Here is a 22,596-nt window from a genome sequence, read left to right on the forward strand (position 1 = left end):
GTCGGAGGTCACCGGCAACACCAACGAGACGCTGCGGGCGGGCGGACCCGATCGGGGGCGACAGGCGCGCAGCCTAGAAGGTCCCTTTGGAGGACTTTGCAGTCAGGAGCAGGGAGCATGCGCACACGCCAGAGGGCGCTCCGGGCCAGCAGCGAAGCTAGCCCCGCGGGGGCAGGGCGGAACCTGGGCGGGGGCGGGGCGAGGGGCGGGGCTGAAGAGGGAAACAGAGGTGGACCCAGAGGTTTCCACTCCCGGGATCAGAAAAGGAACCCGGGTAGGGGAGAGACAAAAAAGATGGGGGAAAGGTCTGAAGGGTTGGAAGGGAGAAGCGCAAGGCGAAGGATCCCTAAAAGGGGCTGGGGACCGGGAAAGGCAACTGGGTGGGGATAAGAACAGACCGAGAGGGGCGGAGCTAGGAGACCCGAGGGAGGGTCGGGGGGGGGGGGGACATGCTGGCTCCGAGAGACTTTGTGTTCCGGGAGCGACTGAGAGAAGACCCGGCAAAACGACGGCACCCTAGTGTCGGCCCAGTGCCCGCGGGGGCGCGGTGCCGGCGCTAAACACCTGGGAGTGGGGAGAGGGGCAGTGGAGGCTGCACAATTTCCACCATGAGATCCCCCAAATGCTTTCCTTCTGGCTGCATCACCAGGCCCCTCCCGAGCCACTGGCTCTACCAGTCCCCGAGGGGCGGGCAGGGACTGCGGGGGACGGGGGGGGGGGGGAGGGGGGGGAGGAAGGGCTGCACTCCCGGGGTGGGCAGGGGCAGGCGCTGAGGCCTCGGGGTGGGGACTAGGTGGAGGCCCGACGACGGGGTCTGTCAAGAACGGCCCGGACACCGGCGCGCAGCGAGGGTGAGACCCCAGCAGAGTCCCATTCCTTCCCCTAAACTCCCAACAGCCAGACTGGGGACCCCAACTAACTCCTGGGGAAGTCCAAGAAAAAACTTTGGGGATCTATCGAGAAGACTCTTGGCGGGATCGGACACTTCTCCCTCCATTGTCCGCGGAAAACCTTCCCATCCTTTTACCTCCCCAGTCCCTAGGGGCCGCTCAGGCTCTGCCCTTGAGCCGGGTTGCACCTGCGCAGGGGCGGGAGAGGGGTTTCAGCCCTTATCCAAGGAGGGGACGAGAATTCTTGAAGGAATCCAGCATGTTAGTAAGACGGGGTCCAGTGCTGAGTGGAGGTGGGAGTATGGGAGGGTGAGGGGTGAAGGCTGATTTCTGAGTGTTGTTTCTGTGGGGGGCAATTTCATACTATAACCCGGAAAACAGGGTCCCAATCCACTCTGAGATCCCAGATGGCCCCTGTCCTGTTCGCACCCTCCCCCAAGGGCCTCTTGCTGCCTGGGGCAGGGGCATTGGTGTTAGAGTTAGTGGCTACTCTTAGCCCTGAGTATGAACAGCCCACACTGGCTGTTTTCCACAGGAAACAGGACCAGAGGGACAGAACAGGAAGGAAGCAGATGGGTGTGGAAGCAGGGCTGGGTGGCGCAGGACTTCTGAAGGGGGCCGGGGGGGTGCCTTGCAGGGCTGGGAAGCAATATAACTGTTATAGTCCAAATTTTGTTCCCAACCGCAAAGCTCGGTCTTATAAAGAGGACTGAGATTTGGTGAGGCCCTCCTGTGCCCAGCTGCAGTCAGAATCCATCCCAGATCTCCAAAGCAGCCTCTTCCTAGAATATCCCTTAGTTTTCTAATGTAACCTTAGGTAGGTTAACCTCAGTTTGTTTCTTTGTTTCAACTGGAAAATGGGGTAACAGAAACTACCTGATAGGATTGTTATGAGGATGCATAATATTATGTAAAATGCTAATATAGTCCCTCGCACAGAGTAAAACGTCATAGAAAAGTTGCTCTGGTTATTTTTCTTCGGAGGGTATTGTACATCCCTGCCCAGAGCTCTGGCCTCGTTCTCCCTGGTCTCATCTCTGTCTTACCCACTGGGCCATGAGCTCCTTGAGGGCAGGGCCCATTCCTTTTCTACTTCAATAGTCACCCCCACCCCTCAAGATACTGTGGTCCTGCTAGGTCTGGCCCAGAGGAGGGCTGAAGAGATGTATTTAGAATTATCCGATGCAACTGGAAATTGCTGCTCTAGGTAGAATCCACAAGCACAATATTTTCTTTTGTCCTCGGGCTTATAGACTAGATGAGGAACTGAGAGGGGCACAGGGCACAAAGAGAAACATTAGGTACTAAATCTCTCAGGGTGCGGAATGTACTTCCTTCTGGAGCTCAGGGAAGGGAGAGCTGGTACAGGCTGGAGGGGCTGGGAAGGGGTTCCTGGTGAAGTGGTCCTTTTACCTGCCCTGAGCCTACAGCTGGAAAAGGAGGGCCTGTGTTGGGAGTGCGGAGGAAGCAGGCTCACTGGGGTGTTCAGTGCACTGTCAGGAAGGGTGGGAGTTGAGGCTGGGGAGGCGGGGCTCTCTAGAAAGGCAGAATGCCCTCTCTTTCCACGATCGGCCTCCTCTTTCCTACGTCTGGGTCTTGGGAGACCCCGGAGTTTGAGCTTCAGAAATTCTGGAGCCAGAAGGCCTGGCTTCCAAGATGTGGCTCTGCCACTTAGTAGCTGTGTGACCTCCGGCATTTATCCTCTCTGACCCTCAGTTTGGCCATCTGCAAAATGGGGTCAAGAAGACCACCCACCTCACTTGGTGATTGGGAGAACTGAAGGAGACAATGCCTGCAAAGCACTTACCACTGCCTGGCATGTTGTAAGGGCCTGATTAATGGGAAGTGTTCTTGTTTTCTGGGCAGACTTTGTCACCAATGTCAGTGCTGAACTCTGGCTGGCCCCACCGAGGGGAGAGCCTCACCCCTTGGGAGCTAGGTCCGCCAGCCGACTCAGACACTGACCCAGGCCACTTGCCCAAGGAGGATCCTGAGGAAACTTCTGAGCAGGTAGTAGGAGCCCTGCCCTTCCCTCTGGCCCCAACATGCTCTCCATCCTACAGACTGACCTCCTCCCCTTTCCACCACCTGAAAGGATGTTAGCCTTTCTGCCCAACCTCCAGTGGCCCTCTTCTCTTTGCAAGAATAATCCTTGTCTCTACAGCCCCCTTGCGTCGGGATATAGGGGTCCACCACCTTCACATTCTTCACATGAATACATGTGAACTTCTTCACGTGAATACACATTACTTCCTCTAGGGGGTCTGTGCTGTCCGGGCAGACTCTAGGCTTTGGCCCTAAGGAGTAAAAGGGGTGACTTAAAGCATAAGAAAGGATACCATTTGGGGGGGGAGCGGGGCCTCCCCAACCTGCCTCCATCAGAGCACAAATGCAGGAGCAGACCACCTGTCCTTGTCTTGATCTTGAAGGAGGGGGTGCTTGGAAGTTGTTCCAGATTGGAGAAGGGGTGGCAGTGAGGAGAGGAGGAAAGAAGAGGAAGGCAAACCCGACCACCCCTCTCCTGCCGCATCTCCTCAGGACCCTGAAATTCTGAGCTTGGGGGTTCCTGGCTTGGACACCAACTGGGCCCCCAACCAGCCTGGGCTTCGGATCCTCCTGCAGCAGCTGCCTCCACAGGACAGCGACGTGGGTCTCCCTCTCCCCAGCATCCCTCTTTCTCACTTCCCTCTCTTTATTTACTGTGGGGCCAGAAGCCAGAGGACACGGATCTAGGGCCTAGCTACACTAGTAATTGAAGAAGCCATCCCACTCCAGCCCCAGCCCGAGTTTCCAAGTCCATACGGGGCAGGGGCGGGGGGGGGGGCGGGGGGGCGGGGGGAGGAGATAGCATCCCCTCTGCTTACAATGCTTAGTTGAGGAGCAAATGAGAAAATGGACATGAACGACTTTTGAAACCGATAATGGAATGTACAAATGTAGAAAGTATGGTTAAGTATTTATTAAGGCCCTGTGTGCGCCCAGACTAAAGGCTTACAGTTCACTTGGGGAGGCAAGACAGGAGAAATGTGGAATACATTGGAAAAACACAACAGAAAGCGATAGTGAGCTACAGCTCACTGGGGGGCAAGGATCTAAATATGTGGTGACAGGGCTCAGTGCTGTGGGCTGTCAGGACCTGAGTGGTGGCCATTCCTGGGGGAAAGTGAGACTGATGTAGACTTATTTCCAACTCTCTTCCCTCTTTCCCTCTCCTTCTCAATGTCCTTCTGTGCTGTTATCTTCTGCACCTCCTGGAGGTTCTAAAACCTTCCTCTGACCCAGCGGCTAAGCCTTCTCTCTCCAATTGAACTTCAGTCTTGCCTGCTGGGGGCTCTCCCACTCACAGTGGAGGCCTGTTTTTGCAGGAGCGCTACTGCCTGGCCCTTGGGGAGGATGAGCTGGCAGAGCTGCGGCTCTTCTGTGCTCAGAGGAGGCGGGAGGCCCTGGGACAGGGGGTGGCCCTCCTGGTACCTCCCGAGCTGCCAGAACACACCTGCGAGAAGGTACGTAGTGTCCCCCCTCCCCCATTCCCCTTTGCCCTCTCACTTCTGCAGAAGGGGCTAGCTCTAGGGACTCGGGTGGGAAAAGGGGGGATGGACAGCTTGGAAAACTTGAGGAAAAAGAGAAGCCAAGTTTAGGGGTTCTCCAGTGGCGCCTGCAGTGGAGGTGGGCTTGCCAGGGGTGGGGGGGAGAACAGTTCGGTGGGGGGTGGGATGGAAGCGCCAGGAGGGAAGCTAGGAGCATGATGCGGCCTCTGGGCAGCTGAGCATCCGCGCCCGGCAGTGCAGGGAGCGGCTGAGGCCAGGGGAGTACGGAGTGTTCGCAGCCCGGGCAGGGGAGCGGCGCTACTGGCACCGGGCTTGCTTTGCCTGCCAGGCCTGCGGCCAGGCCCTGATAAACCTCATCTACTTCTACCACGACGGGAGTCTTTATTGCGGCCGCCATCACGCAGAGCTGCTGCGGCCGCGCTGCCCGGCTTGTGACCAGGTACAGCCCCCGAAGGCGGGGGTGGGGGGGGGTGGGGGGGTGGGGGTGGGGGGGTGGGGGGGTGGCGCTGGGGGAGAACTGGGAGGGTTGCCTAGGGTCCAACGTGGCAGGATGGCAGGATGTAAGGGGACACCTCTTCCAGCACTCAGGAATGGAGAACTCAGAACCAGCCTGGGACTTCTGTGTTCCCTGTGTTCTCGCTTGAGCTTTGGGCATGGGGACTTGTCTTGTACCCTCCCCGACCGCAAGCAGAGTCCCCCAGATTTTCGTGGACTAAGAATTTCTCCGGAGCAGGGAGTGTCGGACAGACGTTCATCTCAGCTTTCCTGGTGCCCAGTGCTGTGCCTGATCAGGCGAGGAACTGCCATACTGTCAGTATATGAGGCAGAGTGGAACCCTGGGTTGGGAGTCCAAGCGACCAGGGTCGCACTTCTTCAGGCTGTGCCACCTGCTAGCGGGATCCTGGCCAGGCCAATCAGCCCTCCCTGCATCTGAGAGTGGTGGAGTAGATCAGATGGGATGTCTGTAGACGACGTGCTTTAGCGTTAACTGGGTATAAGGCGTGGTTATTGGGTGAATGAATGAGCTAGTGGATGAATGAATGAATGAATGAACTGCTCTCCCTCCCTCTCCCAGCTGATCTTCTCCCGGCGCTGCACCGAGGCGGAGGGACGGCGCTGGCACGAGAACCACTTCTGCTGTCAGGACTGCGCCGGGCCCTTGGGCGGGGGACTTTATGCCCTGCCGGGGGGCGGCCCCTGCTGCCCCAGCTGCTTTGAGAGTCGCTATTCGGTTTCCGGCTCGAGCCGGGCCCAGACACTGGAAGGTAGGGCGTCCCCCGGTAAGGGAGGAGAAAGTGCAGATCAAAGGGGAAGGGGGCAGCGGCTTGGGCTGGGCTGAGGAGGGGATTCTCCCGGACTGGGACCCTCGCCCCGGTCCCACGCCGTCCCATCCCTCCAGCAGCGCCCCCGTCCCCCCCACCGCACCCCCCCCCCCCGACCCGAGCCTCGGGGCCCGCAGCTCTCACCGCGCGTCCCTGGCCGGAGCGCTCCAAGGGCCTCCCGAACCCACCCCGCGCCACCGTTGGGGCTGCGGCGCGGGACTCACTCCCGGACTGGGGACGCGGTCGCCCTCTGGTGGGCGGCGGCGGGGAGGGGCGGGGGAGCCCGATAGAGAAGTCGTGTCCGCGGCGGCGGCGCGCACGGCTCGGGGGCGGGGCGGGGCGGGGTGGGGCGGGGCGGGGGGGGGGCCGGGCCCCAACGGGGACTGGCTTCTGGGGCCCGCCCCTCTCTGATCCCGGAGCTGGAGAGTCGGGACTCTGAGATGGGCGTTTCTGACCCGGCCCGGAACAGGGGAGGCGGGTGTTGACAGAGTTGAAGAAAGGGACCGCACCCCGCTGGATGCCGCTACGGTCTCCCGAGCTGCCCTTCTCGTCGCTGCCTCCCGCTCCAGTCTGGAAACCCAGAGGGAGCTGCTTGGATCCAGTCCAAGGCAGCAGCGTCGAACGGGGGACAAGGTGGAGGCACCCACAGGGCGGGAGCAGGGCCGCCTGGAGACGCCCCTCGATGCCTGCTCCACCTGCTCCTCTTCTTCTGACTCGGAACCCGAAGGCTTTTTCTTAGGCCAGCGTCTTCCCGGGCCCTGGAAGACCCCCAGAAGCCTCCAAGCTGGGGACAGCGACACCTCCAGGAAGCACTGCACCATTTGCTAGTGGCGCAGCCCGGAGACGGGGGAGGGGGTGTGTGATCTGTGAGGTGGGAGAACGAGGCTCTCCTCCCCCTATAAAAATCCTAGACTGAACGCAGTCAAGGGCACGCCTGGGAGAGGCGGCGAGACCACAAACTTGGAGTGCTCCCTCTTAAGCCTGCGTATTCTATGACTTCTGATGGAGACTTTCTTGGGGAACCCCACCCCCCAAAGCTACGCATCCCCTGCTGAGCTAACCCCTATCCCCACCCCCGCAGGCTGGGACAGCCCCATCCTCATCATCTTCCTGAGCCAATGAAGTGATCATTCAGAGACCACGTGTGGCAGTGACAGATTGGCCAGCTGAAGGCCAAGAGGGAGCCAGAGGCGGGACGCGTCCAGGCGACTGTAGTGCCAGGCCGCTCTCCTCCCCTTGAGGAGCTCGGGGACGCGCAGCCCGGGAGTTCTCCCACCCGGACGCCCGACCTCTCTGGAGCAGCTGCGCCCCCTGCCGGTCCGTAGCCGGCGGAAGTGCGAGACCGGAAGTTGCGTATCCTCCGGCGCCGACACCGTGCGTCGGGCGAGGCCTTGTGGATCCCGAGGGTACTACTATGGCTTCCAGTGGGGTCGGCGTGAGCGCCCCGGGGGCGGCGAATGAAACTCCCGAAATTCCGGACAACGTGGGAGATTGGCTTCGGGGCGTCTACCGCTTCGCCACCGACAGGAACGATTTCCGGAGGTAACCGAAGCCCGGGAACTTGTCCCTTTCTGGCCCTCCGCTCCCCTATACACACCTCCCATACTTCCCATCTTCGCCCAACCTGGCGCCTTTACATTTGCCAGCGTTTTGGCCTCGCAGTGACTCTGGCTGTGCTTTGGAGAGGTCCTTGACTGGGAGAGTTCCCGTGCGGCAGAAGCGATCTTTTCAGTTACTGGGCTGTCTACAGAATCTCACCCTGACCAGGGGGACCCGGGAAGAAGAGGTGCCAGCGCACAGGCTTTTCAGCCCTGGGCGAGTGTTTAATTGGCTTTTGCATTTGATCTCGTTAGACACAGGAACGACTGCCAAGCAAGTAACCACGTGGGTCGTGGGCAACCTGCCTTCCTAAAGATCTACCTTCCTGCAGTTCTAGAACAGTCTTTGTGCCCCCGGGAGGTTTTTCCAGGGTGGTTACTCGTGGTATGTTTCATTAAAGACAAGTGACTCAGCACAAGGTTAATCAAATATTCTTTTTCCAGGAACTTGATCCTCAATTTGGGACTTTTTGCTGCAGGCGTTTGGCTGGCCAGGAATTTGAGTGACATTGATCTAATGGCCCCTCAGCCAGGGGTATAGCCAAATAGGTAAGCAGTTAACTACTGTTCTGCGTGTCTAGGAGCCCTAAAGGCAGAGAGAAGCAATAATTTTTATCTTCTGTTTATAAAATGAAGGAGAGAGACTTGACATAAGGCCCTTGGCTACTCCTAGTTAAATATGTTTACAGACATTGCAAGAAATTTTGAGTCTCTTCCTAATTTCCCTTCAGGCTTTTACATTTCTAATGCCACCCGTTGTCCTGTCGTCTGATTGCAGACACATGGAACCCCCTGTGCTGTACTCGAACCTTCCAAAAACAGCCTCCAATCTTTGACCATCACAAGACTTTCCCTGATGGAAGTTGAAGTTTCATTCAGATGGGCACCTTCCCTTCCCGATTGCCTTTTCTTCGTTGAGCCCACTCAGAACTCCATTCTCTGGTCAGCAGTCAGGCTTCAGCCAAAGTGTTGTCCTCTGTTCTATAAAGTTCTGTACATAGGTCCAAAGTTTCTGCAGGGGGTGATTTTTGCTCTTGTCCTGAGGAATAACCTAATGGTATTTTAACAAATATTTGGAATAAAGACTGCACGCAAAGACAAATCATTTTATTCTTTTAATAAGAAACTTCGGCTTACAAAAACAAGGTGTAAAAAGTCAAGATTTACAAAAATCATAAAAACATGATTTATATTTCACACTCAAAAGAGACAGGAACAAGCCTCAAACATGGATTGTAACAGAGGTGGTTTGCTTCATATTGAAAAAAAAAAAAAAAAAAAAGGAAACTGTAGCCATTGTACTTGATGTGAACATAAGAGGAAACTTATTTTTGAGGAATTTCCATTTTTGAGCAGAACTAGAGGAAGAAGCCATTTGGTGTTGCATAGCATTTTAGTGCACCAGGTGGGTTTTCCAGGCACCAAGGGGGCATTGTTGCTGTAATAGAGTGGGATTTGTTGGTAGAAAGAGGACAGTGATGTGCAGGTGGAGGCAAGGTGTAAGCAAGCCTGGGCAGTGGGCACGAAAGAAACTGCTTGAGGAAGCTGCTTTCTTCCCAAGGAAATGTTTTCTGACCCTAAAAGTCATGGTAGTCCCACTGTCCAGGAGTTTGGAGTTCTTTGGAAATGGAATATGAAAGGAACTGGCATGGAAAAGACTCATGTAGGCTCAGAAGGATGTGGAAATAGAGACAAGTTCCCCATGGCCATTTTTTTCTACTTGATTTATTCTAGGTATTTTTATCCTTATTACTTTATTTTTAAAGTTTATTTAAGTAGTCTGTACACCCAACATGGGGCTCAAATTCACAATCCCAAGATCAGAAGTGAAGTCACATGATCTTCCAACTGAGCCAGCCAGGCACCCCATCTACTAGGCATTTTTAAAAATCCTGCTTTTCCATGCCAAGTCTCCTGTGGAACTAGTATGGGATTAAAGGACATGAATTGGAAAGGGAGGTCAGTATGAATGCACCACAGTGGCCTAATTGTTAGAGTTGACAGATGTCGAGCAATCTGTTCACAAAAGGTCAATAGGACAAAACAGTCCTTCTTGACCCTACCGGCATAAATCTCATTAAGAAATCTGATTGATAATTAGATTGTATATGTATTTTAAAAAGCACCATTCTCTTGTATTGATCGGGTAGGTCCCACCTGTTAGGGAAGAGTTTGAGCTGTGAATTCAGGCCTGTGGCTAGCTTACCACGAAGCCCTCACTCTCTAAGAATCTATCTATACTGGGACCACAGATGATTTGATAGTTTTGTAACTTACTGGGTGTTAAGATGAGGAAGGGTCATATACATGAGACCAAGGCTTAGGTTTGAAGCCATCACCTCCCAAATGGTGACCAGGAAGGAAACTTTTAAGCCATAGCATAGATTCTAAGCCCATTCATATCTGTATCAGACCACTAAGACAAATACCAGCACCTCCTGTCCTTCATTGATAGGAAACAGATCCTTGAAGTCGGCAACCCGATCCTACTCACAACTGAAAAGTCTATTTTAAAAGGTTTTTTAAAGTTGAAAAGAAAAATCCAGCAATGATGACATGGCAGCTTCCAAAAGCATAATTCACATTTCACTCAAAATTTAATGTTATAGCTTCATTTACTGTTAGTCAGTTTATAAAGCCATAATACTGGCATGGTAAAGTTTCATTTAAACTGGCTTCATTCCTCAAGTGTTAAGAATTTAGCAAGTAAAGCTCTCAAGTCTACAATTTCCCAAAATTTTGATGAACAGTCATTAATTTTGTAAATGAAAATGCTGGCTTTTACCATTCCAACACAACACCCTCCCCAAGGGAAGTCCATTTTACATCGGTGACGTGATATTCAGCCCTGGCTGGTTAACAGTACTATGAAAATCTCTTCTACTACCTATTTAGATTTTAAATGGAAACATGCCAGCAGAAGTAAGGAAAGAGTCCACAAAAATGACCATTTGCCTTAATGCCCTAGTGGCTATGGTGTATTTAGAGCAATGTGTGGGTTGAAAGAATAAAGTAACACTTGGTTCAAGTCAAAGCCCTAGACCAAGAGAATGGTTAAAGGTGGAAGATACAAAACTAAACTCACAGTCATATTTAGAAGGCGCTTTTTAGTTTTAGTGCTGACTTGAAACAAAGGAACCACCACCAGGGAGGTGCATACTTACCCGGTAAAAAAAAAAAAAAACTAAGTTGCCATGGGAGATTTTGCTCCAAAGGTACAACCTCCTCACCTAATTAGGCCAGTAATTAGGCTGAGGGAACCAGTTATCAAATGTGCTTCAAGTGGTGAGCTTTCTAAACACCCTTTGGTGAAGTCTCATGAGCTCATTGGAAACCTTAAGGTCAGAGTAAAAGGAACAGGCTATAAACAGCCCTGCAGGTGAGCAGACTGGGTCTTCTCCCCTTCCACAGCCACTCAGCACCATTCTAGTCAGCACCTGCCAGGAAAGGGGCTGGGGCGGGGGTGGCTGGGACAGGTTCTTTGAGCCTTCTCTTTTGCATATTACACAGTGCACTGGCTTGCCTTACAGTCTCAAGGTTCACATATAGGAGGTTGTGTTCTACACTGCTTCCTGAAATTTTGTGCAAAAGAACTTCAGAACTAATGAAAGTAATACCTCAGGAGGAATCATTTTTGTTTGACTTCTACCCTAAGTTGCCCAGCATTAGAAAAAAAGGCCCTTTCTGAACATTTGTGCTCTCCCAACCAGCTGGAAGGCAACCCTTCCACTTATAAGGTATAACCCGGCAAGGGTATATAGTATATGTTTAGGAAGAGGTAGCACTCCCAGCCTACCCGAAAAGGCCCGAGTTAATGTTTGGAACATAAAAGGAGTGGTGAAAAAGAATAGAGGACATAGTCTGCCTTGGAAAGCAGCCATTTGATGAATAGTGACAAATCCAAAGATTTTGGACATTACAGTAAAATTTCAGAATTTGCTGGTAATAATTATCTTTTACACACATGAAATGAAATGCTTTTACAAAGTCTGATACCAACTGTCCTTTACACTGTACAGACCCATTTGCCACTTAAAATGATACGGAGGCATCCTTTCCCTTACTTAATCTTTTCAATCCCATGCAAACCATAACTGGGTACAAGGCACCAAATGTTGTGAATTGTATAAAATTAGTTCACAAAGCTTTATCAATAAGTAGAACAAACTCCATTTCCCCCTCCCTGCCTGCCCACCCACATCCCACCCCCCACACCCAACCAAGTTTTCATTCTGTCCTACTGTCGACCTCTCTCAGGCTTCTGGGGCCTGGTTAGGGCCATGCCCCACTGCCAGGCCAACCCACTTCACTAGTTCTTGCACTGGGATGGAACTGGAAGCACAGCCAGAGAAGGGAACTTGTACAATCATTGACGCTAGAAGCCTTGCCATTAAAACCAAAAATAAACTCTGCTATTGAGTCCATAGGACACATTAACACTTCTACAGTTTCTAATTTTATTCATGACATTTTAAGAGACATCTGGAAATTCTTTACAGTGTGGCACTGCCCCCCTCAGCCCGAGAGGGGACTGGATCAAAGCTGGCAAGAGCTCTGCCTGCCATTTAATAAGAGCTTCAGTTCCTGGCTGTTGAGGGCATTCCTAATTTTTTTTTTTTTTTTTTTTTTTTTTTTTTTTTTAACACTAGCATGGATGCTCATCTCCGAGGCAACCACAAGGATGAGGGTCAAGCTAGATTGAGGTAAAGATCCTTTTTGAGGGCCAGGGTGCATTCATCTTGGCTGGCTACAGCAGAAAGTAAACACACCAGCCAACTACAAAGGGTTCCTGGAACGGGACTCTAACTACTTGCCTGGGAGAAGCAGGCCCGTAAGGTTCAGTTAGGAGATCTTGGGTTTGATTTGGCAGCATCTAGTCAACTTCTACCTGGTTCTTATTTTCTTCTCTTTAGAATGTTTCGATTTAAAGTAACATGCAACTAAGAAATCCATCTACTTCCAATATGCAAATAAATTAAAGGCAAAGGGACACTTCCCTCACAATAGCCATCGGCTTATGCAGCAGGGAACTCTTTAATAAAAATCTTCATAAATACTAACTTCTCAACAGCGTCTAGTGCTGCTGCCTCTGGGTACCTGAGGTGTCTGTGACTGCAGGGGCACCTTCGAGAGTTTGCAGCTCAGCGAGGACTCTAGTGGTTTCTGGTCCAACTCCCTTTAAACCATTTTATTAATTTGATATGTGGGTGCTCAGCTAAGTTAAGCACTTATTTTACAAAATCCTTAAATCTGCTTAATAATTCTTATAAATATTTGGTATAAAACTATTCTTAAAAATTAAGTTTGAAGATCTTTTAATTTTCCATTAAATGTTCATTTTTCTGAAGTATTTCCCCCTAGACAGCCTGAGGGATGAAGTAGCTGCTCTATTAGTTCTTTTCCATTTGTAAGTTCTCTTTTTCTAGAATAATAAGTACAGCATTCAAAGAAAGATGAGGCACAATTTATATTTTCCTTTCCTTCTTACTCTCTCTCTCTTTTTTTGAGTTAATGGGCTTTTCCATTGCCACAAAAAAGTCTTCACCAATCCTGCCAACTTAAAAAACATGGATCTAGAGAGTATACCTTTACATCAGAGCCTCTGGCAGCAAGGGCAGCTGTGACACTTTAAAACAGTGTCCAGGAGAGGGTGAGCCCTGGGCCAAGCTTATACAAAAAAGCCTGCAGTAGACAATATAAACCAAACAGCATAAAAAATGCCATACGCTATCGCTTCCAAATAAAAGCTAAATATTACAGAAACCTCACAGTGTTGGAAAAAGCAAGTTTAATTTAAAATATATAGTCGCTCCCCCTTATCAGGGTGAGCCATTTTCTGTCTGAATTTCCTCCATGTCTCAGTGCTGTCTGTCAGGTCCTACGGGAGCGTTCATCTCAAAAGAGGTCAACAGCAAATGCTACAGACCTGCTCTGGAAATGGGGCTCACCAGCACCCCTAAGCTACGACCCTCATTCTTTACCCTCTCTTGTCCCAACCTCCCACCCTTCCCCAAACTCCCTCCACATCTGCTTCCTTCAAGTGACAACTGTATTCCTACCTGAATTGAAATGTTCGTATGATACACTCAGTCAAAAGATGAGCATTCATAATGACAGGTTGAGGCAGACTTCAGCAGCCCCCACGATGAGACTTCTGGTTTACGTTCACTTTTACTGGTGAGTCTAACTGAAGGATTGAGAAGGGAAATTCAGTGGTGCCTGATGGGGTGGAGGGTTTCCATCATTCCACTTAGAAACTGATCCAGTATAAAAACAAAGATGTATTTTACTAGCACTTAAGGACAGGGCACTCTTTTTTTCTCTGATGAATTGAGTGTAGTCAGATAAAGAAACAGTAGGGATTATCAGATTTAGGAGGAAATAGGCCAGGGCCAGCAGCAGTGAACTGTTCGGACCTATGGGGGCAGATTCCTTAGCCCTAGGAAAGCAGAAATTCCCAAACCTTGTGTTGAACAAAAATGTTCTAGCCCTCTAGGTGCCAGAAAGAAGCTGCAGGCTAAGAAAAGCTGCATGCTGCATGGAGGTGAGGGCAGGTGACAGGCATTCAGATACGGCCTGGACCACCGGCTATCCCTCCCTCTCTCCTCAACTGAGTTCTGAGAAAGCCTCAGACAACTGACCTAAACACCAATTTAAACCAAACCATGTGCTTGCCCTACACCTGAACCAGGGATGTGCTACAGAACTGGGTAGCCAGGAATGCCCTTAGGCTCAGCATGCAAGAAAGAACATGTCAGGGACAATGTATTGCTTCCCCATATGAACTGCTCCTTCTTTAGAATAGAGGGTTGTTCACACCAGTCTCAGAAGATGTGGAATGATTAAGTGACAGCAGCAGTGGCAGCCAGGGAGGGTCGGTCACTGGAAAAATCTCCCATTCTGCATGGGGGAAATTTGCACTATGCATCTCATTCCACTCTTCCACTGCTATCCTCTAAAAAAGGAAGTCTGCATGTTTTGAACCCCTGATGGTTACTTCCTTTGTAGGAACAAATCCTTATTATTCACCTCCTGCCCTGGAACCAATCTCATCCAGCAAGCTGCCAGCCCAGGGCCCCACCTCATGTGCTCTGTCCTGGGCTCCTCACAACAGGAGGGTTCCTCTGGCGTTGCAGGAGGTCCTGATTAGTGGGGGTCACAGAATGGAAAGAAAACATGGCTGCTCTCCTCGCTGCATATGATCAATTTTCTCCCTCTTTCCTCCACCCAGATCCTCTATATTCAGAAGCAACTGATGAAAGAATCTTCATAGAAGTTACTCCTTTTGATTTATCAAAGAGGGAATTCCCAAATCCATTCAAAAGAAAGGTGACTACAGATTTTAGGATAGGATAGGAAGTCACCTGGCACCTTCTGCTGTAGTCCCAGTGAGGCAAACCTAGCAATCTGTTCCTGCACTAAACCTTATTTCCTATAAGAGGAAAGATGTATGAATACCAACAGTTTAAAAGCAAGCCAGTCCTTGATACATGCCTCCCATTCAGGGGAAGGTCCGTGGTCTGCCCTCATCGTTGTTGCTGGGCTGCACCTGAGCTTGGAGTTGGGTTTCTGAAATTCTTGCATTGCCCTGAACTGTTCTTTGAGTGTAAAAAAGGATGTAGGCTTGAGTTTTGCACACTTCCTCGACACTGCATACATTCAGCTTTGAGTCATTGCAGTGGACCCAAAAACCTAGGAAACCAAAGGAAAGAAAGAGAGAAAATGACTATCCAACTTGTATTTCCAGTCAGCAGGCAAAACCAGGAGATGAAGAAAGGGACAGAGGAGTTCTGAATAGAGCCAACCCGATTGTTGGTGGTGGGGAAAGACAGGTAAATGAAACCAACAGACTTCCCTGCAGCCACTGGCTTTAACCCCATCAAACCCCACCACAATACTAACAATATTGACTGACTGTAATTTTTGTCCTACTTTTATTCAGGCTTTTCCATTGTCTGTTAGGGCCTCTACAAAAACAGACTGAAGACTAGGGGCTAAGAGATGGGAAGAGGAGGAGGAGGAGGAGAAGTGAAATGCAAATGGAGGAGCGATAAAAGGAAAATTTAGAAGCAATAAAAAGTTATTTTACTCTGGCTGCCTCAAGGGCTAAGGGGTTAATTACTGAAAACACATCCGCAGCCCGTGTGCCTCAGTACAATACCTGGGAGACTGTGCTCTGGGTACGAGGACTGAAAGCTCCTTGGGAGAGCCCTTGTATCCCCACACCTCCCATGGTAAGGATATAGTAAGCACTCTTTAAATGTCTTCAGCTTTATTATGAGCTGGGGCTAATGAGATTCATACATTAGCTCCATGAGGTTAGGTAAGCCATAGCATTTCTGCATAACCACGAAGGAAACAGGTCTGCAGAAGCATTAATAATAGAATGTCCAGGGGTGTCTGGGTGGCTCAGTCGATTAAGCATCCGACTTCGGCTCAGGTCATGATCTCACAGTTTGTGAGTTCGAGCCCTGTGTCAGGCTCTGTGCTGACAGCTCAGAGCCTGGAACCTGCTTTGAATTCTGTGTCTCGCTCTCTCTCTCTCTCTCTCTCTCTCAAAAATAAATAAACATTAAAAATAATTTTTAAAAAAATAATAGAACATCTAACATTAATTGAGCATTATGTGCTAGGGACCATGCTAAGTACTTTTACATGTGTCAGTTCCTGTCAATTCTTAGGGCAATCTTATGTTGTCACTTGGTGATATATCCAAAATTTGAATCCAACTTTCGTAATTTTTTCCACTGGATTTTAATGTATGCAATATCCCTCTAAAGATGAAATAAAAGGAAAGTGATGGAATGTGGACAAACCAACCCTCTTCCGTGTCCCCCACCCCACAGAGTAAAGCGCACGCACCTCCCTCTGTGTTGTAGCAATAGGCTGTGTAGTGTCCTGAGCCAAACCCTTTCCCGTGATGCATGACCACTGCGGAGAGATCATAGGCAAAGGTCTCTTTGTCAAGAGAGGAGAGCATGTCCCTGCAGCAGTAAGGTTCCATGTTTAATACCTGGTCAAAGACGACATGGACCCCAATCTTCTCTCGATGATTACGGCCAGACCACCTAAAACATAGACATAAATTTCTTACTAGTAAAAAATAGCATATGCTATCATAGGCAGAGGAAGGTAAAACAAGAGAAATGAGAAAACTTAACCTTCCAGATTTGGTTTTTGCATCAATAAAACAGTGATCAGTATCCACATATATTTCCTGTGAATGTTCCATGATGTACTCTGAAACTAGAAATCCCTAAAATAACCTTGTTGTCATTTACTGCCTGCCTTTTTTTTTTTTTCCAGATTATATCATGCTAGATTCTGAAGATGACTCTATGTAAGCCCAAGGGAGGCTAAAAAATCTTTAAGCATGGACACCCAGTGCAGGCTAGCTGGTTAAGCAGGGCTGTAAGGGCTAAAGCCCTGTCCCCAGTTCCAACATTTAATCGCCACAGAAAAGTGCAAGGTCTCTAGGGAACAGGCTTCCCCTCCCAATACCAAAGCCTTTGAAGCAGCTATCCCCACAGCTCACAGCCACCTGGAAGGCCCCAGAGCAAGCTCACCTGAATCTTTTAAGGTGCAGCCGGAGGACCTGAGGTAGTCTGTAGATCATTAACTGCTTTCTAGCTTCACTCAGAACAAGGGGTTTTGGATTGGATTTTCGTCGTTTGCCTATATGGTTTGGGAAGGTAGAAGACACAGATTGTGAGGAGTCTCATTCTTTCCTAGCTATGGCAGAGATAATGACTTGCCACTCAATATGCATTCTCCTTATCTCTCAGTATTTGAACCTCAGTTTCATTTGGGACAGCAATGTGACCCTCTGTAAGACTGCATAACCCAGCCTCCTGTGCCTGCCTGGTGTGGCCACGGCAGTTCTGCCAGAGATGAAAGGGATGATTGTGTGGCACCCTTGGGATGACTGCAACTGCCCAAACTGCTCTTGGACCAACAGGTAACCTCGGGGATGGAAACCCTAGTCAAGTTGAAAGGTGGAAGGAGCTTGGGTCCCAAGTGACCATGCAGCTGCCATGCTGGCCCCTGAATATTCTTCAGACTTCTTTTTACATAACAGAAAAAACAAACAAACAAACAACTAAAACTTGTTTCAAGTCATTATTGTTTCAGTTGACTGAAAAACAAACCTAATCCTGATATATCCACTTCCAAGATTTTGCATCAGCAACCTCCAAAACTGATACAGGTTTAGGGTGGTATACTCCTGATACCATATATTCATTAATGGAATATAATGGAAGGTCACTGCAACAATAGGCACACAGAGTAGATGCATATGTTGGGGTTCTATGCCTTTATATATGGGCTTATAACTTAAATTAGGATGCACCAAAATGTAATTTTTAAAGGTTTTTGTTTTCCTCAGGTAGGTCTAATTCTGTTTCCTGCTCACAGCTGGTTTTATGCCATTCAAAACTCTATCTTCCGTTTTCTCTCCTGTGAAATGGGGAATAATGCATGTATTTCAGGCTTAGGAAAAACGTAAGATGATACAGGATTACCAAAGGACAGAATATTTATTTGTTTATTTATGTTTATTTATCTTTGAGAGAGACAGAGTGTGAGTGGAGGAGGGGCAGAGAGAGAGGGAGACACAAAATCCAAAGCAGCTCCAGGCTCTGAGCTGTCTGCACAGAGCCTGACGCGGGGCTCGAACTCACAAGCCATGAGATCACGACCTGAGCCGAAGTTGGATGCTCAACTGACTGAGCCACCCAGGCATCCCAGGACAGAATATTTTAACAGATTCTTTTTTTCAGCATGATTTGTTTGTGGCATATATAAACATTTAGAAAAGAAACTGCTGGTTTTATAGTTTTATGCTATACCTAGTTTTTGAAACATTTTCTTGGATAAGCACATTGCTGGACATGTAGGACAAGGTGGACAGGCTGGCCAAATTCATCCAGTCCAAAGCAGAACCAGTGCTCAGACTCTAATTTTGTTTCTGAAGCTACTGAATTGTGAGGAGAATGCATTTCTTTTTTTTTTTTTTTCCTAATATTTATTTATTTTGGGGAGAGTGCAAGTGGGGGAGGGGCAAAGAGAGCAGGACAGAGGATCCAAAGTGGACTCTGTGCTGACAGTCTGACAGCAGTGAGCCCAGCGTGGGGCTTGAAGTCAGAAACTGAGCCAAAGTCAGATGCCCAACTGACTGAATTACCCAGGTGCCCCGAGGAGAATGCATTTCTAAATTACATCAAATAGGGGCACCTGGGTGGCTCAGTCAGTTAAGTGTCCGACTTCAGCTCAAGTCATGGTCTCACGGTTTGTGAGTTCGAGCCCTGTGTCAGGCTCTGTGCTGACAGCTCAGAGCCTGGAGCCTGCTTCACATTCTGTGTCTCCCTCTCTCTCTGCCCCTGCCCCACTCGTGTTCTGTCTCTCTCAAAAAATAAAACAAATGTTAAAAAAATAATACATCACATCAAATAAACCATGGAAGTAAAGTTCTCTTAATTTCCATCAGAAGCCTTCTCTGAAACCACTTATAGACAACCACTCAGTTATTATATTAACTAGACTGGTGCATGGATGGGAATATAAAATTAGTGGTCCACTGTGGTGCCTGCTAATTGTTTTTGAGCTATCATGGTCTCAATGTCTGAAGAGCCTGACATCTGATTCTAAGTTGTACCTATACCATTCATGAAAGGTAGCAGATCACAGCCAGACGACGCTTCACAGAGCTTCCTGTGACAACAGGATGTGAAGCTGCTGGTTTCACAGCAGACTGCAGCAGAATGAGCGTGCCATAGGACCTTTGACTAGGGCTGGTGGTCATGACATGTAGGGGCATGAACAGAAAGAATCCAAAGAGGGGCCTGGCCTTATTTTACATTCTGATTCACCAGCAGATTTTCAAAAATTATTGCAGCTCTGCCTGGGAACCCTGGCAGCGACTGCCACTCTCAGTAGAGGGAGTATGTGAGCTAAGATGAACACAATATAGAAACTGGCTTTGTTTCCCTAAAATGAAATTCACAAAGAAAAAGAAATGACTGATTCAACGGAGATTGATCAGTTCTGTCTCCATTTGATTAAGCTGGCCACATAGAGAGCGAGAAGACTGATAGTTTTGAAACTTCACAAACAACAAAAATACATCTTGTACTTTCGCCATAGATTCCCTTCCCTATTTGAACTCGCCTAGAGAAATCCTGGAAATTGGCACATCTGGCAACCAGAAAAACATGCCTTTCTTGCAAAAATAAATACAAAATATTTCTTACCTAATCTATCATGTCTGAGAATGATGAAGTTCAGCTTTTAACATCCGTCTGTTCCTTACAAGTAAGAAGCTTTAAGAACCACTATCTTAAGAAAACCAAATAGGGAGCACCTGGGTGGCTTAGTCAGTTGCGTGTCCAACTTAGGCGCGGGTCATGATCTCGTGGTTCGTGGGTTTGAGCCCCGCATGGGGCTCTGTACTGACATCTCGGAGGCTGGAGCCTGCTTCAGATTCTGTCTCCCTCTGTCTGCCCCTCCCTGCTGCACTCTCTCTCTCAAAAATAGACATTAAAAAAAAAAAAAAAAGAAAACCAAATAGATACTGCTCTTAATAAGATAATTTAGGTCACTATCTTTATATCTCAATGAGGAACAGGGCAGGTGACTCTATAGTCAACCAAGTACAGCATTCTAAAATGGCAAAACGGGGGCACCTGGGTGGCCCAGTTGGTTAAATGTCTGATTCTTGATTTCCATTTAAGTCATGATCTCATGGTTCGTGGGACCGAGTCCCATGTCAGGCTCTGTGCTGACAGCGCAGAACCTGCTTGGGTTCTCTCTCATCCTCTCTCTCTGCCCCTCTGCTGCTCATGTGTTCTCTCTCTCTCTCAAAATAAATAAATGTTAAAAAAAAAATAAGTGGCAAAATTATATCAAGTATGACTTTTGATTTTTGTTCTGATTCTTCAAGGGCAACATGTTTCCCACTATTTACTATTTTAAAGACGATATGCAAACATACTAAGAAGGGTCATCATAAGATTGTGGTTCCCAAAACTTGTAGTCCAAATTATTTTATGGCTGCAAATTGATTTCAAGATATGTACACAATCCATTAATTTTAGCTTCCAAATCTTGACATGCCAAAAAACCCAAACATGAGTTTCCAAGTTTGCTCTGTATTCCCTCTGTATGTGCTGGGTTAGCAAAAGCATTGAGTGTTAGTGTGGCAAGACAGGAGGAGGTCTGCGTCAGATGTCTACGTAACTACATGGAAAGAGTTCCACTTTAAATTAGAGCCATGGCAGAGATACTTTATGACCTCCTTCCCCCACTTCCCCAAATGCATGGCATGTGAAGGCATGTGAAAACAAATGCAGAAAGTAACCATGAAGCTGATGCACCTTACGACTTGCTTTCTTGGTCTCCTACCAATCTTTAGCATCAATTCTGACAGACTTGAAATCTACAAATTCGGTACAAAAATACACATTTCTGATACCGTAACCCTCACACAGGCTATGCCACCTGACTTTAGGTGAAATAAGAACTGTCAAATCTATATTCATGAATTTAAGTAGGACCCTTGTAGCACTAGGAAGCAAGTACTAACATTCTTAGAGTCCCCATTTCAGGATCCTTTCAATGCCTCCCAAGATAACAACTAATGTCAATCACAGCAGGAGTCAAAGGAAGCCCAACACCTAGGTTTTGTTTTGTTTTTTAACATACGACGTCAACATGCTTGTTTTCAGGAAAATGGGAGGAAAAAAAGTCTTTAAAAGATGCTTTAAAACCACTCAGAATTATCATTGTTACTTTTGACGAAAAGGGCAAAAGCAGCATCTTAAATTGATATTTCAGGTGCACACCCACCTCTCCCCCTCCACTTCCACCTCCCAGCACTCACTGTTACACTGGTCACAAGCGTAGATTCTCCCTTCCAGGGCCTCTGTCTCTGTGAACTTGGCCAGCATCTCAGTGAGCAGGCACTCAGTCTGATTCAAAGGGACCAACCCCTTTTCTATGCAGTGATACCGTTCAGGGAATTCCAGGGACAAATCCCAAAAGGGCTCAATGGTATTGGATTTGTAATTGCATGATACACATGTGACCTAGAATGAAAAGATTGATTCACAGGTTATATAATCTCCATGCTTCCCACATACACTTTTGCTCGATTTACAGAAAACACATAACCTACCAAAACTAAGTGTAGTTTTCAAAAAAATCTTTTACTGTAATACTAAAATAATAACTTTAAGAGCATGAGAGCATATTACTTCTGGTATACATTGCTAACTATGATGCTAGCTGGAACTGATAAACTACACAGCACAGGTTATTACCTTCCCCTTTCTCTCTTCTCTTCTCCCAAAGCATGCTCTACCATTCAATGCTATGGTAGTACAGACCAACAGTTATCATGGGAATATTCACAGATCGGTCTGAGATAATTGGCAGATTCCTGTCTGCTTCTCTCATCCTCACAACTTCTTCATCCAGACTTTGCTCCTTCCACCCACTCCAACTTGCCTCTCTTTTTTGCCTTTGTTTCTTGCAGTATCCCTACACAGATCCTTGTATTCAAAGAGCCTCAGGGTACCTTATTAGACCTCCTCTCCCCCATAACCTTCCTGATGCACCTTTCTTCCTGTGGACCCTCAGGGTGTAGAGGAAGTGCCCGTAAATACTTCCCCTTTCACATACTAAAAAAAAGCCTAAATAAACCTTCTCTTCCATTCCATTCATCACTCTTTTAAAACTGTAAACACCAAGACACAAACTTCAGTAGCATAATGTAGAAGTTTCACCTCAATCTCTTAAGTTGTCCAGTTTTTTAACTCTAAAAATTCTTTCTGCACAAAGTTCTATCTATGAGTCTTGGCTTATGTCCCTACATGCTAACAATCCAGAAAAGAAGAGGTAATGAGGAACAGGAGGGAAGCTTTCTTAGGCCTTGGGCATCCTCCTAGCCACCTCCCTTCCTTTTATGTAAAGCATGTCCTGGAAGGAAGAATGCTCTTTCAAACTAGGGTGGAACCAGGGTTATAGGCAACCTGTTCAGTTTCCTGAAACTGATCTAGGGATGGCATGCCAACAATGGGTACTTAATTATAACAATGAGATGATATTACCTATATTGTCATTAAAGCTTGAAGACATTCACTGAAAATGAAACGATATGGCAAATTCAACCAAAAACCTGCCCAGAAAGAGGAGGCAAGTTCCCCAACGAGGCCAACACAACGTACAGCACAATGAAAGG

The 22,596-nt window shown here is 48.3% G+C and overlaps 3 protein-coding genes across 10 annotated transcripts in view; 2 read left to right on the plus strand and 1 right to left on the minus strand.

Annotated features, from left to right (window-relative positions):
- The first annotated feature begins 224 nt into the window (after nt 1-224).
- PRICKLE4 (prickle planar cell polarity protein 4) lies at nt 225-6,803 on the plus strand. Of its 4 annotated transcripts, none has more exons than XM_047857852.1 (7): nt 225-274; nt 2,757-2,900; nt 3,429-3,536; nt 4,256-4,393; nt 4,674-4,877; nt 5,514-5,703; nt 6,230-6,803. In XM_047857852.1, the coding sequence occupies exons 2-7, from the start codon at nt 2,769-2,771 to the stop codon at nt 6,586-6,588; spliced, it is 1,131 nt and encodes a 376-aa protein (XP_047713808.1). In that variant the 5' UTR covers nt 225-274; nt 2,757-2,768; the 3' UTR covers nt 6,589-6,803. The 4 variants fall into 4 exon arrangements, with proteins under 4 accessions (XP_047713808.1, XP_047713807.1, XP_047713809.1 ...); XM_047857851.1 differs by lacking the exon at nt 225-274 and adding an exon at nt 784-851; XM_047857853.1 differs by lacking the exon at nt 225-274 and having other exon boundaries at nt 787-2,900; nt 4,767-4,877.
- Nucleotides 6,804-7,003: 200 nt separating this feature from the next.
- Nucleotides 7,004-8,460, plus strand: TOMM6 (translocase of outer mitochondrial membrane 6). Of its 2 annotated transcripts, none has more exons than XM_047857861.1 (3): nt 7,004-7,302; nt 7,803-7,907; nt 8,090-8,460. In XM_047857861.1, the coding sequence occupies exons 1-2, from the start codon at nt 7,175-7,177 to the stop codon at nt 7,897-7,899; spliced, it is 225 nt and encodes a 74-aa protein (XP_047713817.1). In that variant the 5' UTR covers nt 7,004-7,174; the 3' UTR covers nt 7,900-7,907; nt 8,090-8,460. The 2 variants fall into 2 exon arrangements, with proteins under 2 accessions (XP_047713817.1, XP_047713816.1); XM_047857860.1 differs by having other exon boundaries at nt 8,137-8,460.
- Nucleotides 8,461-11,801: 3,341 nt separating this feature from the next.
- USP49 (ubiquitin specific peptidase 49) overlaps nt 11,802-22,596 on the minus strand; it is an 81,593-nt gene continuing 70,798 nt past the window's right edge. For 2 of the 4 annotated variants that reach the window (XM_047857844.1, XM_047857846.1), the window contains 4 exons: nt 21,238-21,442; nt 16,925-17,033; nt 16,221-16,426; nt 11,802-15,050 (listed from right to left, as the gene is read on the minus strand). In XM_047857844.1, the coding sequence (XP_047713800.1) occupies nt 14,860-15,050; nt 16,221-16,426; nt 16,925-17,033; nt 21,238-21,442 (711 nt within the window). In that variant the 3' untranslated portion in view covers nt 11,802-14,859. The remainder of the gene's footprint in view (nt 15,051-16,220; nt 16,427-16,924; nt 17,034-21,237; nt 21,443-22,596) is intronic. The other 2 variants (XR_007152028.1, XM_047857845.1) reach the window with 2 other exon arrangements.

Source organism: Prionailurus viverrinus, chromosome B2 (assembly GCF_022837055.1).
Source record: "Prionailurus viverrinus isolate Anna chromosome B2, UM_Priviv_1.0, whole genome shotgun sequence".
In the NCBI taxonomy this organism is placed as follows: domain Eukaryota; kingdom Metazoa; phylum Chordata; class Mammalia; order Carnivora; family Felidae; genus Prionailurus; species Prionailurus viverrinus.